At 41.4% G+C, this 20,646-nt stretch overlaps 1 protein-coding gene across 2 annotated transcripts in view; it reads right to left on the bottom strand.

Moving 5' to 3' along the window:
- Positions 1-4,668: 4,668 nt before the first annotated feature.
- The window catches only part of AHCY (adenosylhomocysteinase), a 28,144-nt gene continuing 12,166 nt past the window's right edge, over positions 4,669-20,646 (bottom strand). For both annotated transcript variants that reach the window (XM_075058738.1, XM_075058747.1), the window contains 6 exons: positions 19,379-19,491; positions 16,256-16,463; positions 15,315-15,402; positions 14,268-14,385; positions 8,851-9,045; positions 4,669-5,700 (listed from right to left, as the gene is read on the bottom strand). In XM_075058738.1, the coding sequence (XP_074914839.1) occupies positions 5,569-5,700; positions 8,851-9,045; positions 14,268-14,385; positions 15,315-15,402; positions 16,256-16,463; positions 19,379-19,491 (854 nt within the window). In that variant the 3' untranslated portion in view covers positions 4,669-5,568. The remainder of the gene's footprint in view (positions 5,701-8,850; positions 9,046-14,267; positions 14,386-15,314; positions 15,403-16,255; positions 16,464-19,378; positions 19,492-20,646) is intronic.

Raw genomic sequence — 20,646 nt, 5'->3', positions numbered from 1 at the left:
CCAGAAGAAAAAGGAGACTTCAGTCATTTCTGCAAGCTTTTTCAGTGAAATAAAAAAAATATTACAATTGCTGCATGGCATATGCACATGTATTTCTATCCAGGAAATCCTTTAAGATGAAATCCTGGCCTTAAATATGGGGCCCCTAAAATGTCTGTAATAGTGTCATAAAACAGTTCACATGTGGCATTCGTTTAATACATATAAAGGCAGGAAAAGACAAAAATATACCTTCCCTAGTGATCTAGTTCAGGCCCCTTTGAATCAGTGGAAATCTTCTATTCACTTTAATATATACCTTCATCACTCACGCTCTACCATCAGGTGGATTTAGCTAATAACAGTGTTCTTGTAGTACCCTTGCTATTTTTGGCAGTTTCCTCAGCTAAAGTGTCATTCATGATCTCATACAGGCTGCCCTTCACTCTGCACAGGTGCCTCAAATAGGTAAACAACAGTATTATACAACTTACAACAGTAATAGCCAGAAATCAATCATGAGACTATACAGTCTCACTCTTCCTTGTGTTCCATAACAAACAAGTGTGGCATTTTAAAAAAAAAAATTAAAGGTTAATGGTCTTTCACCTATTTGTGAAAGTCAGCAATTCAAGTCTTCTGGAATGGCAATGGGAGCAGATGCATTTAAAGTAATTCAACAGCCAGGGGTGCCTCACTCTGAAAAGGCCTCAGAAATATCTGGCAGAGCCAGACCACTTTAAACTCAAAGATTTTAGTATTTAAAAAGACCTCCTTACTATAAAGCTGTGATTCAATTCATAATAATTTCTCCTTTTGGGAAGCAAGTATTTACAGCACTAAATGAGCATATCAGATGGTTTACTTCCCTTTATTCTCTTCAACTTGTTTAACATCCCTCCATCACTACTGCTTTCTTCTAAGTGCAAGGGTTTGGGCAGAGTTGTTCTTTTTCTATAAAATGGCATCTCGGTGGCAGGTCAGACAATATCACAGGCAAAGGCTTTCACTGCCAAAAAGGGTCAAAATGAGTTTGCATCCAGTTGTTAATAAGATACACATAGGAAGTAAGTTTTAGAAGTGAGGAAAAACAGGACCACCAAATGTTTGTACTGAGTGAAAATCAAGTTAATAATGCAAAGCAGATACCTGCAATAAGCACTGGCTCAAAACAAAAACTGTGTTAGCCTGATTACTAAGCATTTAATGTGCTTCCAATATCTGCAATATTGCAACTAAGATGCTGTTCAGTTTACTTCTAAAATGCTGCTGTTCCATCAGGGAAAAGGAGCACGTCTATGATTGTGGCCCATTTAATATTCCCTTATGGAAATGATTTCCCAGTTGATGAAACCAAAATCAGAGTGCTACAAAAAAGTAACAGGTTTGCTGAAGAGTGTCTCTGGACTCTACAGATTGAACAAGAAGGAAAAACTTTGCTATAGACTTTCTAAATATCCTAAAAAGTTTAATCTCTCTGCTACAAAATTTTAGGGAATTAGACAAGCAGAAGGGATGTCAGTCCCCATCCAATTCAAAAGGATGCTGCAGAACCTTAAACCCTTTTTGTTTTCATCCTATTAACTTCTAGAAGTATTTTTCCACAGGACTTTTTTCCTTCTGTCTTTTGTTTGGTTTTGCTTTTTCTAAGTTGGCATGCAAACCACAAGCACTCATGAAGGGTTAGTGATTTTAAAAAAGGAAAAATAAAACTTAATTGTACTTCATGCTCCTTATAGTTGTGCAAAGTTGTCCAGTGGCAAACAATGCTACTGCAAAAACTACTGAGACTTTACAATGTACATTTACTACACTTGATTTATCTTAACCAAAAAGCCCTAAAGGCTAAAAACCACAATTGGCTTCTGCAAAACTTCGTATCATCTTCAAGAAGAACCACTGCTGTGAAAACAAGCTCAGTCATGAATCACAGAGTCATCAGTAGAACATTCATTTACCCATTCTTTGTTCTCTGCTTATAGTGATCCATATTTCCTAAGGCTATCTGTACACCTCCATCAATCTCCACAGACCATCTAGCCATGGAAAAAAAATAAAGAGCGGGACCTAGCAAGACTGTATTGCAAATCAGTTGCTTTTTTAAAAAATTATGGAGACTAGTGTATCTGGTTGAGATAGAGAAAAATGTACCACCTGTACTCTCTTATCACTTCTGACTCAACAGTGGAGGGAAAACAGGGGCAAGAGTTGCCATATTTAAGAGAGAATAGTATTTTCACTGCCAACAATAAGGAAAGCATTAACAGAAAATTAATCTGAAAGACATTTGAGGAAATATGTGATTACTCTTCTTCGCCAAATCAGAGACCTGTATGAAGATAATCCTTCATCATTAATTTCATTTTACCACCAGGTTCAATCATTTTTGCAGGGGCAGACTGCCCAAGATGACAGTGCTCATTACCATCCTGGGACAGCCTAACCACACTAAAGGGCTCGTAGAAACTAATGAAGATGTTAAAAAACAAACTGAAATTGGACATAGCATTAAACAAGAACTTTTCCCAGCGTGGTAACCAGATCTGGTTTAGTACTACTTTATTACTGGGGGACGGGGTGTGTTCCTGATCTAATTTAAAATCCCTGTTGAATTAATAGCTAGTAATGGCTAAATTTGAGGAACAGCTATTAACTAGAGTAGATTTAGGCATCTCCCAGTTTTCAGCCAGTGGTTGCCAGGTATTTGGGGGGGGCAGGGGGAAGCTGTAAATCCAAGTAAATTTCTATTTTCTGAAAAAAGAGCACACACCACCTCTCCACATTCCTCTGACATACTGTACACACTTTCCTAAGCTGGACCGCATTTATACACACTTCCAAATCTCACTTTTATTTTTGCCTTTCAAAATGAGCCTGCAAACAAGATTGAGGAAAGATGCTGATGAACTGGAAGGCAGGACTGCTCCAAGACTTACTACATTTGCTCAGGCTGGTTGAGGACATGAGCCTGACAAACACCACAGTCAAGCAGCACTCCTCACTGCTCCAGTACAGCCTCCTCGCAGTACCTTTCACAGAGAACATGTGCAAGCATCCAGTTAAGTGCATCACCCTGCTTGCCTATACAGCAGACCTGTTGAGTTTCACAAATTTGAGTATGAAACTTGCATTTGTTCCCACTTCACGCTCTCATTCCTGCCTGTGCAAAGGTCTCTGTTTGCAATATGGTGCCATGACCCATCTCCCCCTCTCTGGGATCCTTTGTGTCAGATCCAGAAATCCCACAGCTCACATCTCACCCCATCTATGTGAGATCTGCTATGCACTGTCACGCAAGTGAGAAAAGCTGTAGTCTGTCACTGTCATATGACTCAGCACATGCCAGATGTGGGATGCCACATGAGCTGAGGCATGGAGTTTCAGTGCTAGGGAGCGGATACTCCCAAGCCTTGCTACCTGGGCTCTCTTCAGTGCTATTCTTCATTCAACAGCTCCTGCTAAAACCATTGTAAGGTAATCACAGGGGGACTGACAACTCATATTCAGGGAATCAAGATGCTCAAACTCAGGTTAGACTGAATACTGAATTAAATGCATGTAGATTAAAAACAAACAAAAAAAACAGCTAAAAATTAGTTGTAAATGATTTAGTGGAACTGTCAGTGACAGATGTGCTCTTGCCAATAAAAAGCAAGTAAGCAATAAGGCTGAATGATTTCATAGAATCATTTACTTTGGAAAAGACACTTAAAATCATGAAGGCCAACCATAAACCTAGCACTGCCAAGTCTACCACTAAACCATGTCCCTAAGCACCACATCTATATATCTTTTAAATACCTCCAGGGATGGTGACTCAACCACTTCCCTGGGCAGCCCGTTCCAATGTTTGATAACTCTTTCAGTGAACTAATTTTTCCTAGTATCCAATCTAAACCTCCCCTGGTGCAACTTCAGGCCATTTCCTCTTGTCCTATCACTTGTTACTTGGGAGCAGAGACGGACCCCCACCTCGCTACAACCTTTCAGGTAGTTGTAGAGAGCGATAAGGTCTCCCCTAATCCTCCATTTCTCTAGACTAAACAACCCCAGTTCCCTCAGCCGCTCCTCATAAGACTTGTGCTCCAGGCCCTTCACCAGATTCATCGCCCTTCGGACACACTCCAGCATCTCAGTGTCTTTCTTGTAGTGAGGGGCGAACACAGTATTCGAGGTGCAGCCCCACCAGTGCCAAGTACAGGGGACAATCACTGCCCTAGTCCTGCTGCCCACACTATTTCTGATACAAGCCAGGATTCTATTGGCCTTCTTGGCCACCTGAGCACACTTCCTTTAATACAGATTGGACATCTGTTGAGAAATTAGCAGGGAGTCAGGACATGAGACTACAATATACATTTTTTTAAAGGAAATCAGCTGCTACAGCAAAGGTCATGTTTCAAAGTCTTCCATCCATTCTGGAAAGCTTCTGAAACTGAAGTGAAATCTGCATATTTTACTGTAAAGGTTATTCAAAATTGCCCTGTAAGATTCAGCCATTCAAATATTTAAATAACCTGAGGAGCAGCTCTTCCCAGCTCAAGTATATGATGCAGGTTAGCCACAGCACTGACTTTCGCCTTGAGGAAACCCCATGCAGATACATTAAATATTTTCAGTAGCTTAAGGACCACACAAAAGTAAACAAATCCATGGCAAAACCAAAAGCATCTCACCATACAAAACAAGTCAGGCCACAGTCAGATCTTTAATAAAAGCACTTCGAGTCAGTGACAAACAAGATACAGCAGACATGACAACTCAGAAAAATCAAGCTGGGGGTAGAAGTGTGCTGCTGGTGTTTTCAAAGGATCGAACAAGGTCCCTAAACCTAACCATCCCCTCAGTAGTTTCTCAGCTGTTTACAAACACACTAGAAGGCTGCTACAAAAAGTCATTCTTGCCTCACCCCTCCTCAAGTTGGTATGAAAGAGGCATAGAAGGGTCTTTGTTGTGACCAAAACCAATGGAGTAAATTAACCCAGAAAAAACCTCCAGCTCTAATCTGTGAGTAGGAAGTTAAGCTGATTTTATAGGAAGGAGACCAAGAAACCTGCACTCCTCTCTACTTCCTCCAGTTTCACAACATGCACTTCAGCTAGGACACCTTTGTGGAGAGAAGCCTGACACGGCCAGCCTCCCAATTGGATTAATCTAATTAATTAACCTAAATTAATAATCTAGATTAATTAGAGCAGGGCATGGCAAAAAGCATCTCCCTGTAGAAACCGTTCTCCATCTTATTGGTCAGTCTGTTCAAAAAGGCTGTCAGCCACATGTTTGACAAGACTATGCATTTTCATTTGGCAATCTTCTGTCCTGCTCCCCTTACTGGGAACATTAGGACCCCATAAAAGGTGCATATGATCCTTTTCACCATGACATTAGCTAAGTAACCAATTCTAATTCCAAGAGTCAGAGTGATCCTCTTTCACTAACAAATAAGGTCCTGTAGTTCCCTTGGTAAGGGGAGGGGTTCTGCAGCACTGAGAAGAATATGGCGAAGGGCTTGTTCTCAGAAGCCCAGCACACACAAGAGCTTTGGAAGGTTGTATCCCTGCACTTTGGTCTTTGGGTAGTGCCACCTGCTCAGTATCTGTAGTGGTCTGGCTTGAATGGCCCATCTCTTGATAAGCCTAGGTATTTGGCCTGCTTGTCGCTCAGCTTTGTCAGCTTCACACACAGTTTATCCAGATGAGCAGCAGCCACAGCTTCATCCAGCTGAAAAACAAAACATTGAGACAAGAATATTAGCAGAACAGAGTGCTATTGGTTCAGGAAGTCATGGTCAATAGTGAGAAATGAATATGTGAAAATCAATAGCAGCCCCAAGAAGGACTTAGACTGACACAGATGAACAGTCAAGACAGCTCTTTCCCTGCCAACATACCTTACCTGCTTGAGCGCAGACATCTGCTTTGAGCACAGAACTGCATTCAGATGGAAAAGCTCCATGCTTTTGAGGGAGTCAAGTTAAGCTTAAGTGAGACACGACAACTTCATATAATCAAGCCCATTTCAGTCTCACTTACACATTCACACCCATCCAACAAGTAAAGAACAGAGATCAAACTATTCAGGGATAAGAATATCCAGTTGGGTAGAATGGTAAAGCCCCAGTCATGTTTCCACTACAAAGACACCCGGACATACTAGACTATCATCTTACATTGTTAGGTAAGTTCCAATACCAGAAAAAAAAAGAAAAAAGCATCTCCTTTCCAGATATCCCATCTCAGGGGTACATGTGTTAAGAAATTCATTCCAGAATCACTAGTTCAGCAAGAATACTAGTATCTATTGGCATTATCTTCATGAAGAATAAAGCCAAGGTGGGCTGTGGGACATAGGCTCAGAAATGTTGATATATTTCCTTTATCCCAGAGGTGTCAGGCAGACATGCAAACTTGAGAGACTGAAAAATGTGTAAAATTACAAGACAGTTAAGTGCTACAGGAGATAGGTACAAAAGAGTGAGAAAAATAATGAAATGGCAAACTAGCTGCTATATCAGAGGGGAATGTACAGCCATAAAAGATATTCAAAGATAGAAAGAACAGCACTAAGAAGGGATCAGGTGCTGCTGAGTTACAACAGGACAAGTTTGACCACCATTTGTAATTCCTGCAAAATACAAGTAAGCATTGCTAAGGAAACAGGTTTAAGGGAAGTCGAAATTCCAGCAGCATGGGAAAGACTGCCAATATTTCCCCCATACTAGTTAAATAGATGTGAAAGGTTGCAACAATATATTTGAAGGGCAATAAATCAACAAAACAATCAAGGACCAGATCTTCAGCTTGTGTGAACCAGCATTGAACCAGAATGATTCAATAACTAGTCCTAGATTTCCCAAAGGAGCGTGGTAACAAGCAACTACTCTGAAGTAACCCCATTATAATGAACCAGGTAAAAAGCTACATCTGTACAGAGTATAATTCCCTGCAGTTCAACCTGCTCATAGTAAGTAATACGGAACTGCCAACATCTCTTGAGAACCAACACAGCCAGAGATGTACAAAACAAAATTAAAAACACAGGATGAAGTGGTTGAAGACTGTGGAAGTGAACTATGAAAGCTACCAAACACTATATATAAGTCAGGATAATCACAAAAGAAAGAAAAAGCTAACTGGAAGGACTGTGTTCAGAAGGGAAACAGATATTTAAGCTTAGTAGATCCTGCCAGGAAAAAAAAAGAGGGTTAAAAATTGAATGAGTATCTGATTGACTAGACTGACATGCAAAGATCTGATAGGTACATTTCTAGCAAGTTTAAGACTGATTACACCCACTTGAAAAGGAGCTGAGTCTCTGACATTTCCCAGATCAGGTTCTCAAACTGCAGCAGAGATAAGTTGTTTCACAGCTGCTTCAGCTTAAGATTTAGATAAAAAGGTACACAAATTTAGATGAAGGTAAGCTGACATTCTTACCTTAAAATCAGATAGCTGACCACAAGGATGGACAGATTTGGTGCCAAGAACATGGACACAACAGTTTGCCTAGATTTCCAGGAACGCACACTGCAGAAGTGTGTGCATGTTCGTAATAGGTTATCATCAAAGCAATATTCTTGCAGTGAAAGAAAGTACAATGTAAGGTACTTGGTAACTGTTAAATTTTACATTTGAACCTCAAAACTACTACACAGAACAAGGAAAGATACTAGCCAGAAAATTATCGAAGAAAGCTCTTCTGCACATCTTTTGTTGGTTCTGACAAGGCAACTGCTTTATTCTTTGAAATACTCTATGGAGTGCAGAGGGTAAAAAAAGCATTTTGTCACAGTATATGAACCTGAAGAATGCTCCACTAACATGCAACTCCATCTAAGTAACTGATGTGGGCATTACTTCTCATTTCCAGTTCAAGTATGCTTACTAAAAATCATTATTCAGGAAGAGTATGAAACCACATTTTACTAGCAACATTGGACTATAATTTGAGAGAACTGTCAACAAAACTTTTCCTTTGAAGCTGATCATGTGTCAGCTTCCTGATTAACACCTACACTGTATTTCTGGTATGCTTTGCTTGATCACGAACAGATGGTTTTGGAAGCTTAAAGTCCTTCAGCAAACACTTCATAAGTAAGCCCAAAGATACACATTCTACTTCCCAAATGAAAAGTATTTTCGCATTTAGTCTCACACCTGGTTGCATTCCAAAGGCAGTATGATCTAACTCCAGCATCTTTTTCAATGACCATCTCAAATTCTCAGGCTTGTTTTGGAAAATTAAAACCAGGTTAGTTTTCTAAAAGGAATTTGCGAGTTGTGACATGATGCAGATCTTTCCAAGAACAAAGAATGCAGAGAAGTTTAAAGCAAAACACAAGAGAATCTGTCATTAATATTTTGTTAAGGTATTAGGACCAGATTGTGATAAGCTCTGCTCAGGTACAAATGGGACTCACACTTTATCAACCACAGTAAAAGCGATTCCTAGTTTCACTCCAGCTTCAACTCTGCCCCACTAGAGTTTGCTGCTGGATAGGCATGTGAAAGCTTGCTGTGAATGCTGACATTCAGCAGAAAGAACAGGTTGGTTGGGAGAAGCTTCCTGACTACCCTGAGGCAGCACAGGCCTTCCCAACACCTTAGGGAAGAGCCCCAGGTCAAGCCAAAACATGACTGGATATTCTTATCACAGGACAGACAAGTCCCAGTTCTGCACAAAGGTTAGCCACAAAAGATAGCCCACTTCAGACTCAGCATGACCAAAGCCAAGCATTCACTGAGGGACAGAAGCTCATTGCAACAACATTCAGTAGGAAAATGACCTCAAGCACAAACAAAACAAATCTACGTGATCTCATCTGAAGTTAGCTTCCTTACAGGCTTGCATCTTTCTGCTATTCGAACTCACCTTCTTTGGCAGGAAATGGACTCCGACAGAATATTTGTCACTATTGGTCCACAGCTCGATCTGTGCCAGCACCTGGTTGGTGAAGGAGTTGCTCATAACAAAGCTAGGGTGACCCATGGCACAGCCCAAGTTGACCAGTCGGCCCTCTGCTAGCAGTATAATATGACGGCCATTCCTCAGTGTATAGCGATCCACCTGGGTGGGGAAAAAGTAAGAGCAGTGCCATGTCAGGGTAAAGAGAGCATTTTAAATAATGCGAAGTTTTGAGGGCTTTCTTCCCACATCAACAATTCAGCAGTGGGCTTGCAACACAGACTTTGATTACAATTGAGACACCCCTCCCTCAATTCCCAGCCAGTGTTTACGAAGCCTGTAGCTATTCTGGACTTCACACAACATGAATCTTAGCATCTGCTTCATATTTAACCAGTTAGGCAGTTCTTCTGGTTTTCAACATAGATGTTGTCTCAGACAGCTGTGGTGGCCAGCATGCTGCTAGCAGTAAAATGCAGCTCATATATGCCCAATTGTAACAACTGGTGTGGAGAGACAGGAGAGAGAGGGAACACCTCTGCGTGCAACAGTCCAGAGCCTTTGTGTCTAACACAGGGGTAAGAGCCAGAGTCCTCAGCCTGCTGAAACTGCTCCCCTGTGACTCTTCCCATTTCTGTAAGGCCAATGCTTTACAGTACAACAAACAGCCATCCTAGCTTCTGGTGTACCTTCCTTTGCTCTCAGGGGGCCAAAGACATGGTCCTCCACTCACACTGATTTCCAAGCTATGCTGGGGACAAAACGACTCTGCACACAGAATCAAGTCTCAGATAGGCTAAAGAGACAAGTCTTCAGTTATACGAGTCCCACACAATTCAGGAGATAGTGTCACTTAATGTGCCTCAACTGTCTGGGCCAAACTGGGCTCATGCAATATTGAAGTTAACTCTGCCTCTCCTTTCCACCAGTCACTAGCTCTTCTCTCCCCTGTCTTCACCCCTGTAGGGGGTTACAATATTAAAGCCCAAAATGAAACACCAATACGGCCTATAAGTTACAAGAATATTCAGTATTCACTTGTATTTATTGCTCATGTCACACCAAGCACATGGGAGTAGAGCAAATCTCTGCAAAGTCTTAAAAGATAACCAACAACCAACTTTGACAAAGGTTAATGCTTTAGGCAAGTCCATTATCTTATGCTGTCATAGGACAGCAACTGTGAAAGACCTAAAAGGGTCCCTTCCCACAGCTGTATTTATAATTTAAGTCTCAAAAGTTACTTAATATGAAGCAAAACACATCACTTTCAGTTTTATTTTTAAAGCCTTGGACTGAAAGTTAAAAGTTTTAATTGTAACAACAACTGTCATGGTTTAACCTCAGCTGGCAACTAAGCCCCAACACAGCCACTCACTTGCTCCACCCCGGTCGGATGGGGGAGAGAATTGGAAGAGTAAAAGTGAGAAAACATCTGGCAGGTCTTTAGCAGAGATGAAGTAAACCAATAGAAACCATTTTATTAGAACAGGTATTTTGCCTTCAGAGCAGGTCTGTGCCTCCACCTGTCTTCCCCAGCTATGCTTCAATCGCAGCACTATTTTCTGCTTCTTGGGTTCATAGAACAGATTGTGTTTTCAGCACAACTTAAGCGTGGAAACACATCTCATCTATGGGCAGGTAAGCAGGCTGATCCATAAGCTCAAGAAGTTGCTACAGAAGTAGAATCCCAATTATCCAAGCACTAAATTCATCTCCACACTTACACAAATGCCTGCTCCCTTTCCCCATTGCTATTTAGCTTGCTGCAGACTTTCTGGCAGCTTCACACTTCCCTCTACACCATGATACAATAATAATTTATTTTTGGAGCCAAAGTTCATTGATCTCACCCTGACCTTTCCTTCCCCTCTCGAGTTGAGCTTGTGCTACACATCAGTCTCTAATACCAGAACACAGCTCAACGGGACTGCAGTGCAAACCTATATTCAAAACAGCCTGACACCTTTTCAGTAATAAGCCTACTTCATCCTTAACTGTACTTTGAAAGCAACAGATGAGCCAGAATGGCACAATAAGATGTTTTCCTTTCCCAAGTATTAAATATTTCTTATACCAGCTCACCATTTGTAATTAGAGACCCTATGGTACTGAAAACTATCAAGTTGGACACTTTCACAACTACTCTGCACCTCTAGCTGAAGTCCAGCAACCCTCAGCTGTGGTATTACTCCTCTGATCAAGAGACAGATGTCTTCATAGGAGGTTAAGAGATTTTTGCTCTTGTACTATATTCCCCTCCCTGCTACAGGATACAGAAAAGAGCTGCCAGGTCTTAGTAAAAATTTGAATATTTAGAGAGTTAGTACTCGGTATTATAAAACAGGATACCTCACCCAGAACACTGATGTGAAAAAACATATGTTATTCTAAGGATAAGTGCAAGATCTCACACCTTTAACACAGGACTGACATCCCCTTGAGGCCCCCAAAAGATTGGGGACAAGATGACCACAGAAGTGTCCCTTTGATGAGTCTGAGCAACAAAACTGAGAAACCAGCAATGGCCTAAATGGCAAACCAATAATTTCCTTCCCAGATTTCAGTGTAAGAGCAGGTCTATCAATTATTGTAATGACTCATCACGCCTGCCCTGAGAAAGGTCTCAACATATGCAGACAAATTCCCATGCAGGTGGTGAGGGACAGAAGCTGCAGGATACCTCCTGGGAGCTTGCTCCTAAACCTGAAGTTAATGCATGTCCTAGAAGAGTTAAGCAATTGCAGCAAGTTTCTACTCAATACCTTTTAATCTGTTTAAAGCATGGAATTTGTGGCTCTGAAGTTACATTTTGCCTCCCAGTCCTGCTGTCCCCCTTCTGAAATGAGTAAGCTTTTAGGATATGTATTCATCCACTCCTGCTCAACTGCCCAGCCACCACAGCAATCAGGCACAGAGAATGAAAATGAAGAATAATGAAGCTTTTACACAGCAGAACTCGTTCACCTAACACCTGCTCAGCAGGTACTTCCTTACCTTGTCAGACAGGTCTAAAGTCTTTAGGGACAAGAAATCTAAGCAGACAAAACGGAGCATAGGGGTATACCACTAGCACAGTGTAGTTACATATAGCATTAAATACACCAATTAGAAAGTCCGACTGGGGATTCAAACCAGTTAACAGTGCTTCAGATTCACTGCTAAAAGTCAACAAAACCCAAGTACTAACCCAAGACAGGAACCAGCTTTTATTGGGCTTGACAAGGTGCACATCTATAGGCCATCCTCAATTCAGTAAAGTTTCAACCATGTGGAATGGCTGTATAAGGTCAGATTTACCTCTAGGTACATCCCATCTCCAGTGGTAACCAGTAGATGGGTAAGGAAAAGTACAAGAACATCCCAAGGGTAAAGTGCCATTTCCCCCAGTAAATCATCTCAGCTTCAACTCTCTGTGCATCAAGCTGACACACAGGTGATCCACTCAGGGCTGTCAGAGACACCTTTTACAAATTTTAGCTAATGACTTTTAAGCAAACACACTTGTGGCACCCACAGTACACTGGGCAGCTATTTTCACAGCTTTTGATCTGTGAACAGGTGTCTCCTTTGCATCACTCTGAACATCTTGCTTGTGACAGCAGTGATTTATATAACAGACCAGGGAGGCTCAGGGTAGGAGGTAGGTCTTCAGCATTAAACCATATGGATGACTTTGAGCCCAATTCCATGCTTTTGAAAAAGTAATATTCTGGTTTTAACTAGAAACTTGTTACAGTTTTCATACCTTGGACTAGACTGCATCTCGTTGCACCTAATACATCTGTGACAGACTGGCTCCTTCAATACAGAGTCTATAAAGAAAAAGCAACTACTACCTCTGCCAACAGTGACAATTTTTCACATGGACTTTAAAAGACCCATGTGCAGGTAGTTTGTATGATAGCATATTAACATCCAATTTCACCTTCAACAATGGTTACTTTTTGAGCCATCCCAGTTTTAGTTTTAAAACCCAAACTACCAGAAAACAAGCAGCTAGCTGCAGGCTCCTCTAGGACAAGAGCTGTTGAGCAAAGTAAGCTCCACACTAAGGTCATGGGCAAGAAGAGACTTGAATGTAGTGAGAGCTTGAGGGTATAACTTCACACCTACTTGAGCCCATGCAGAGCGTCCAAACAACCACCAGGATGCTGAAAAGACTCTCACAACTGCTTAGTAAGAGCTTGATGTGGGTGGCCAATCAGTCACAGGGGAGTTATGAAAAGTAGAAGGGCAGATTGAGACCTACTAAGACCTATGCTTGGGTGTGGCATTTTTTAAAAAGTAGAAAAATCTGTCCCAGAATCCTGCTATCAGCAAGCACACACCCTCTTTAAAAAGTAACTACAAGTCACATGCCAAGTCAGACAAAGCCTGGTTTGCTCTATGTGATTTCTCCCTCAATGCTGGTGTTACAAAAGAGTTTTGATTTTAGTTTAGCTTTCTCTCTGCTTTAGGGGACACAGCTGAAAAGCTGAAATTTTTAGATCCCTATTTTCCTGTGTAGCTACAGCCATAGCTTGAAGTAAATACATGGTGGGAATGCAAGCTGAGCAAGGATAAAACATCTTGCCTTGTCTGCCCATGCATAGACTTCTGGTCTACACAGGTTTCTAAAATGAAGTCACTAAGCCTGGAAGAGAGTTTGGCAGACCTCCAGACAGACTTTCCTGAGGCTTCAATCTCCAAGTATAAAAAAAACCACTTTGAAAACAAAGAGGGGTGAATTTTTTCAAACCTTGACAGAATCCCAAAAGACATTCCCTTGAGATTCACTCTAATCCTGGCACACTGCACCAGGACCAAGATTACTCTGGTGCAGAGCACTACATGAGCAAGCAGCTTCCTGAGAGGAAATTCAAATCAGCCACCAGGCAATCTATGGGCTCTGCTCTTAAGAAGTTTTATACAGTGTCTAACGGTCTGTTTCAGCTGGGGGCTATCATAGAAAGCACATTTCCATACCTCCTCACCATAACCCAAACCTCAAAGCTGACTTCCTGTAAGGAATTAACTTTATGCAATTAATTGTCTACACAACCACCACTAAGGGGTAGGCTCCTGTTTGTCAAGGAAGTAAGAACACAGAGAAAGATGCATCCATACCATGCACCTCTTGCCAGAGACCATGCTGTACACTTGGGCACTGGCTGGAACCAATTGCTTTAATACCAACACAAGAATACGATGTGCAGATTGTTCCAGGTTAATCAGGGAAGAGCAGAGCAGAATCTCCATTCTGATCAGCCCAGAGCAACACTGGCTTCCAAGAAAGCTAGAAACACAAAGTACCTGAAGAGGAGTATCCCCCTTTCTGGAAACAGACACTGGTTAGCTATGGCTTCTTTCTAGCAGGAGAGCTTGTGCAAGGGCTGTCTCACCTGAGGTTTAACATTCACCGCCTCTACTGCATTTTCATTCAGCCACTTTGCATCAACTTCCACATCAAAATGGCCAATATTACACACTATGGCATCATCCTTCATCTGCTCAAAGTGCCTGCAAAAAAAAAGTTATATCAAAAGTTAACACACAAAAAAATTTTCTTCAGCACCAGAAAATGCTCTGGTCCATAGCTCTGCTCAAGGAGAAATGAAAAGTGCCTGACTCACTGCCTATATTTGACTCTCACAAGACATGTAGGTCTGGTAACCTTTCAGGCATGTGAAGTCTGCTGGAAAAATTCTCAAGCTTCTAGGGAAGGACACTTCCCAAGGATGTAAGAGTTATTGGAGAGAAAGTATTTTCCCAGTATGGAAAGTAAAACTATTTTGTTTCATTGGTCAAAACTGAAATACCTGCAGTTATTATCTCTCCTACACAGAAGAAAATGTTTTTTTCATGACTTTAAAGTTTTCAGCAGTTTTACATCTCTAGAGACTAATGGCCTTATCTCCTCCCACTTAATCTGATCTTCCACTACAACATGTACAATCATAATGTCAAAGATAGGAATGAGTTTGTGTGGAGTGGAGGGGCTATAAATTGAGATCTAAGAAGCAGTAACAAAAAAACTGCAGGGTAGTTTGAGAACAGGCTAGTTTCAAGTCTGCTATGCGTACTAACAGATGGAATCACTTTCAGCCTTTACTTCTCAACCTTTACCTACCTACTCTTCTGTTCGCATTTATCTGTCCTAACACAGAATTTAGCCCTGAATATCTCATTCTCCAAAAGTCTATCTATCCCTCTACACTTTTTGTTTCTCCATCATTACATGCTCTAAGACAGGAACAATTGCAACATGGCAACATCCAACAGACCTGAAAGTCCAAAGCCCAAATTTCTCACTAAATTGATGCTAAATTCTGATGTCCAGAAATGAGACTGTATGCTAACCCTCACCATACAATCATAACTTGTCAGCAGCATTTAAAAAACCTAACTGTACAGCTATACTTTCACTAAAGCAAGTGGCTAGACCATACCTGCCCTGAACAATGTCAGTGCAGCCAGTGGTGGTAACAAAGATATTGCCTTCTTTGCAGGCCTCCTCCATGGTTGTAACTTCATAACCTGAAAAGAGAAAAAGTTATTCCTCTACCCAACCACCAGCATTTATTAAAAAGTGGGATACAATATTACAAGTAGAAAAGTACTGAGAAAGAATGAGTAAGAGAAGGCTGTGCCAACACCTGACCTATGGAAGATGTGAGGTAGTGGGCATACTTTCTTACTAAATACCAACATAGCACAAAAAAGCTATCCCTCACCTGTTTCCAATCTGTAGATCTACACATTCTATGTCTTATGTCCACAGGTGCAATATCTGGCACTGCACTCAGACTGGATTCAGGGGGTCAAGTTTGCAAAGGAAAGTACACCCACAACACCTGCAGGTTCTAGTCAGGTATGACTAGAAATGGGATAAACTGGTACTAGGAAGCATAGTTACACAAGGCACCCACAGAAGAGAGTGAGCATAGCTTCCAGAGCATGCCATGAGCACAGCTGGAAAGGCAGAGAGCGTGGCATTGCTCTCCAAAAACACCTACTGAAGGTAAGGTCTGGTGTTTTACTGTGGAGAGATTCCAGTGAAGTCTTAACCCACCCTGGAGGTTAGAGTTGCACAACTTGAGGATAATGAACCCATTCAAACCCAGGCTTACAGCATTATGAATGGGGGCCTTACCCCACTATGGTCTCTATATCCTTGACTCCAAACACATCTTCAAGGCCTATACTAATAAACTCCTTCCCTAACTGTAAGGAAAGAATTCCTACAGTTAAACTGGAGTCACCTCTACCTCAACAGGGTCAGAGCTGAAACTCACTGAACCTTTCTTGGCCAACTATCACTTATTGTTCTACACTGACACGCAGAGACCCTCATCAGATACATTAATTTCTGCATCTCCTTAGTTCTCACCTTCCATGGCTGCCTGCAGTGCATTGATGGGATCAATTTCCGTGATGATTACTCTGGCTCCAAAGCTCCGCAGGGCCTGGGCACAGCCTTTGCCCACATCACCATAACCTGCCACAACTGCTACTTTTCCAGCAATCATGACATCTGTAGCACGTTTGATGCCATCGATGAGGGACTCTCTGCAACCATAAAGGTTATCGAACTTGCTCTGAGAAAGAGAAAGGAGCAGTTTCAGAAAATATGAAAGTCACTCAAGTTAAAATTCCTTAGAGAAATAAAATGGACTTCCATGCAAATACTACAACCCAGGAGGCTGACAGTCAGCTAAATACTTTAACCACAATGAGGGATAGGAAGAAGATAACCTGGTTGGATGTTTTTATTTATCCAGTTTCAATCTATATAGTCAGACCAGATACAGACTTCAGCACACACCTCGTGAGAAGCATTTCAGAAATATGTTGTGTCTACTGACTAGGGCTTGGACACATTAAAAGCTTTTTAGAGGTAACCTGAATTTATCAAGTAAAAGCACAAACAATTCTTTCATACAGAGGTAGGTCTGAGTTCCTTAATCAGATGTTCACCAGTTCTCTGCTGCTGTTTATCTATGAACTGAACCAAGTGCCACAGGTAGGCAAAAAACACCAGCAGAATATGACCAATTGGTTAGCACATATTCTTATCTTTGCAAGACGTGCACCCTGCAGAAGCACCAAGTTGCACACAACAACCATGAGAAATTGATTCCTGCAGCCCAGGAACATCAAAATTGTCTCCTTGCCCAGGAACAGTTACACTAACACTGCCAGACCTCACCACTGCTCAGATCTAGAAAAATCCAGCAAGTAGCCATTAAAAATACTGGTCATTACAACCAAGAATCTCTGGGTTTCATCTCCTAATGCCCCATCGCAAAACATCCTCCTACTGTAACATTAACACATGAGCTTAACAGCCAGACCTCCAAATCAAAATTCCCCTGCTAAGTCAGATGTTAAATAGTACTCCAGTAGGAACATCTTCCTAAACTCAGAAACACATATTGCTGTACTGATTTTTACAATGCTCCTCCTTTTTCTCCCTGGGCCCTTCGTTTTGACCAGGAGGATGGGCTGTATAAACAGATTTGATTATCTGAAGAGTTACAGAAGCCAAGAATTTAAAAAAAAAATCTGGTTACCAAAGTTGTGCTACGCTTCCCAAGGCAGGGGTGTAAAGAACTCGCCATTCACAGCAAAATTCTGGTCTCAAAGCCTGCCCTGTGCTTTCTACAGCCTTAGGTCACCAATCATTCTTGCTTTCACTTAATACAGGCAGCGCTCTTGTCTGCTACAAGCAATCTTAATACTGCACACCTAGATGTGAGTAGGTGCACTGATCTTTCAAATGGGACCTACCTTGCAACTATGGCTGGTGCCATCTAGCACATGCAAGGTTATGTTACAGTTTGGTTTTTCAGTCTACAGCTTACAACTGTAAAATTTTTATAATAAAAAAATGCAAAGTCCATGTATAAAAATGTTGCAACTATTACTACAATGCAGTATCTAAGCAAGTTATGAGGTACAGTGGCATACCGCTCCCAGCCTCAGAAATTGGCCGAGGACTAATGTGTAAGAAGTTATAGTTCAGATCCAGAAGTTCCTGACTCAGTGCCTATAAGTCCTATCACAGGCACATTTGCCATTAAAGTTTCCGAAAATTTGTGTTACCGATCCTTCAAATTCCAAAGCTAGTGCCAGTTGGTAATCCTCTTTTCTAGTCCTCCAGCAGATTTTCCTTGCAGTATAAACCTTCTTATGGAGCAAAAGAGCAGGGTCAGATTTGATTCCTCATCACCAAATCCCCCAATTGCAATCAAAGCCTTCCAGGTGCCTGTGCATTCCCATGCGGGCAAGGTAGCAGAGTGCCAGATGCAGACATCTGTCCCACCCAAAAATACATTTGAGTGGCAGGAGGGAAGAACAGAACTGGATGCTGCCTGCTTTCTCTCTTCAAATACTAGTATAGGAACCTGGCACCAACTGAAAATACCAAACTGAGAGAACAGATTTTGTCAGCTCAGTTGCATGTCTTCCTGGAAATCTGTAACTGTGGTTACTACAAATCTTTTACTACATAAATACCAAACAGTACTTGAAAATAAGCACTTGTTTGGCACTAGGATAAAGTGAGCTCAACACAAATCCACTCAAGAGGCTTTTTTAGAAACATCTGAATTTCCAAATCTAATAAACACTATTAATAGTTATTATGCAGAAGGCACAAATCTAGGTGAAAAGGATGCAAAGAAACAAGCTTCTTCCAAGATCAACTGGATTCCAGCCCACTAGCTATGAAATAAAAATGCCAGATACATCCGTGAGCAGAAAGGAGATACTCTTCAGATAGCAAACTGCAGAGAAAGCAGGCAAAACAGTCAGTGAGAACTACCATGCCCAATAAGATAATGTTAGTATGGTAACTTGAAATAGATTTAGCAACTAGATTTAAAAAAAAAAATCTAGATGCATAAACCTTAAGTACACCTGAAATTCCCACTATAATTCATCAGCATCCAAAAAGAACCAGCACCCTTTAAACATCATTCCCCCTCATCCCTTGATTCACCAGGATTTGTCTTAGAAAGCAGCAATATGGCTAAGCAAGGAATACCTCCTGCCCTGTCCTTTGCAACTGCGCTCACAGACATACCTTGTCAGATCAACCAACCTTTACCAGCCACAAGCTCATGTATGTCACACTCTCTTTTCCAGCTGGTACCTACCACTTACCTGTGAGCTTTAAGCTACTCAGAGCGAGGACATGTCCCTTGCCACAGGAACCAACTGTGCCCCAGGAGCCATCATTTCCAAAGGTGTTTTCATATTATTAAAATGCAGAAAAATGCATGTCCTTAGGTATAAAAAAAAGCCCTTGATGTTCTGAAAACAGGGTGTTTACAATGGCATATCCCATGAGACACATCATAGGCTCACTTCAAGGATATGGTGAAAATCTGTTCAGTACCAGGTCAAGAATAGCTCAGCAAGAGAAGGAATATTTGGATGGGAATGACAACATCCCAACACCAAACTGGTCAGATGGCAGAACATAGCAGAAGGGCTCTAGCTGCATTACCTTGGTGACAGAATCATTAACATTGATAGCTGGCACTTTCAGGGTCCCATTGGCCTTCATCTTGTACAGGTTGTGAACTCCAGTGGTTGTCTCTTCTGAAATACCTCTAATTCCTGTGGGGAGAGTAAAAGGATTCACCTTAGTTGGAGTTAATGTTGCTGCAAACCAACACATCCAGGTGCTGGGAGCATCTTCTGGAGATCCAAGTTAAACAAACCCTTTGCAGGAAGCAGGGAAGAGATGAGAATTCTCATTTGGATCCTCCAACAGTAGTTTGAAACTTCAAACCAGTTTCTTCCCCCACAAAGCACTTAAGAGCAGGACAAAATATTCTTTGGAAAACTGGAAGGGACCAGCTCTAGACCAGGGAATTGGGAAAGACCCTGTTCTAATCTATTTTCTCACAAAATGTTCAAAAAACTCTTCTGCAAAAAGGGCAAGATGTTCACCTCAGTGATGTTTCTACAGCCTACTCAATTCTTGCAAGGTGGCTTGAAAGCATATGATACCTAGATAAACACACTTAAATCTAAAGCACTATGATCAGCTGAAAAAAGTACCAAAAAAATCAAATAGACAGCTCGCTATTCCCAATCCTTCTGATGCAATCAACTTCAGTTCTGATAAAGCAGCCAAGATACCCTCCTAAATCTGGATACTAGCTATATGAAACCTCAGTTTCATGGGTATTACTAGCGCAATCAAAAAACATCATTTCAAATCTATCCTTGTTTGAAAACAGTCCAGGAGGCAGAGACCAGAGACAAAGAACTGTCTAGAAAGACCAACAACATATAATGGACTAAGATCCTGATAACACAGGAACTGACATGGGGTTACCTGGCTCCACATTACACCAAAAAGCCAAAGCTCTAACAGCACCCCCTGCCTTAAGGATCCTGACTCTTCACAGACCTTTTGACAACAGCCAATTGTTCAGAAGTGGCATCACTGCACATGACTTCTGGATATCTCTCCTCTCATGTCTCAACAATACCTCATTATATATAAACTGTCTAGCTGCTACACCAAGTAACACCCAATTACTTTGAAAGCCTGTCTGTACTAAAAGGTACTCAACTTGTGACAATCAGAATAAACCTGAAACTAAAATATTCAGTCTGGCTGAATTTCCACTGTAGAGGATAGGGTAATTATGTTTGTTCTTTAAGGACTGGAGGCATACTGCAAGGCAATTATTTTGTTGAAGTACAAACTATTGGGGGAATATAAAGGAATTCTGCTAAATCAGGCTGAAACCACAAACA

Source organism: Buteo buteo, chromosome 2 (genome assembly GCF_964188355.1).
Source record: "Buteo buteo chromosome 2, bButBut1.hap1.1, whole genome shotgun sequence".
Lineage (NCBI taxonomy): Eukaryota > Metazoa > Chordata > Aves > Accipitriformes > Accipitridae > Buteo > Buteo buteo.
This window is presented reverse-complemented; position numbering and strand designations above follow the sequence as displayed.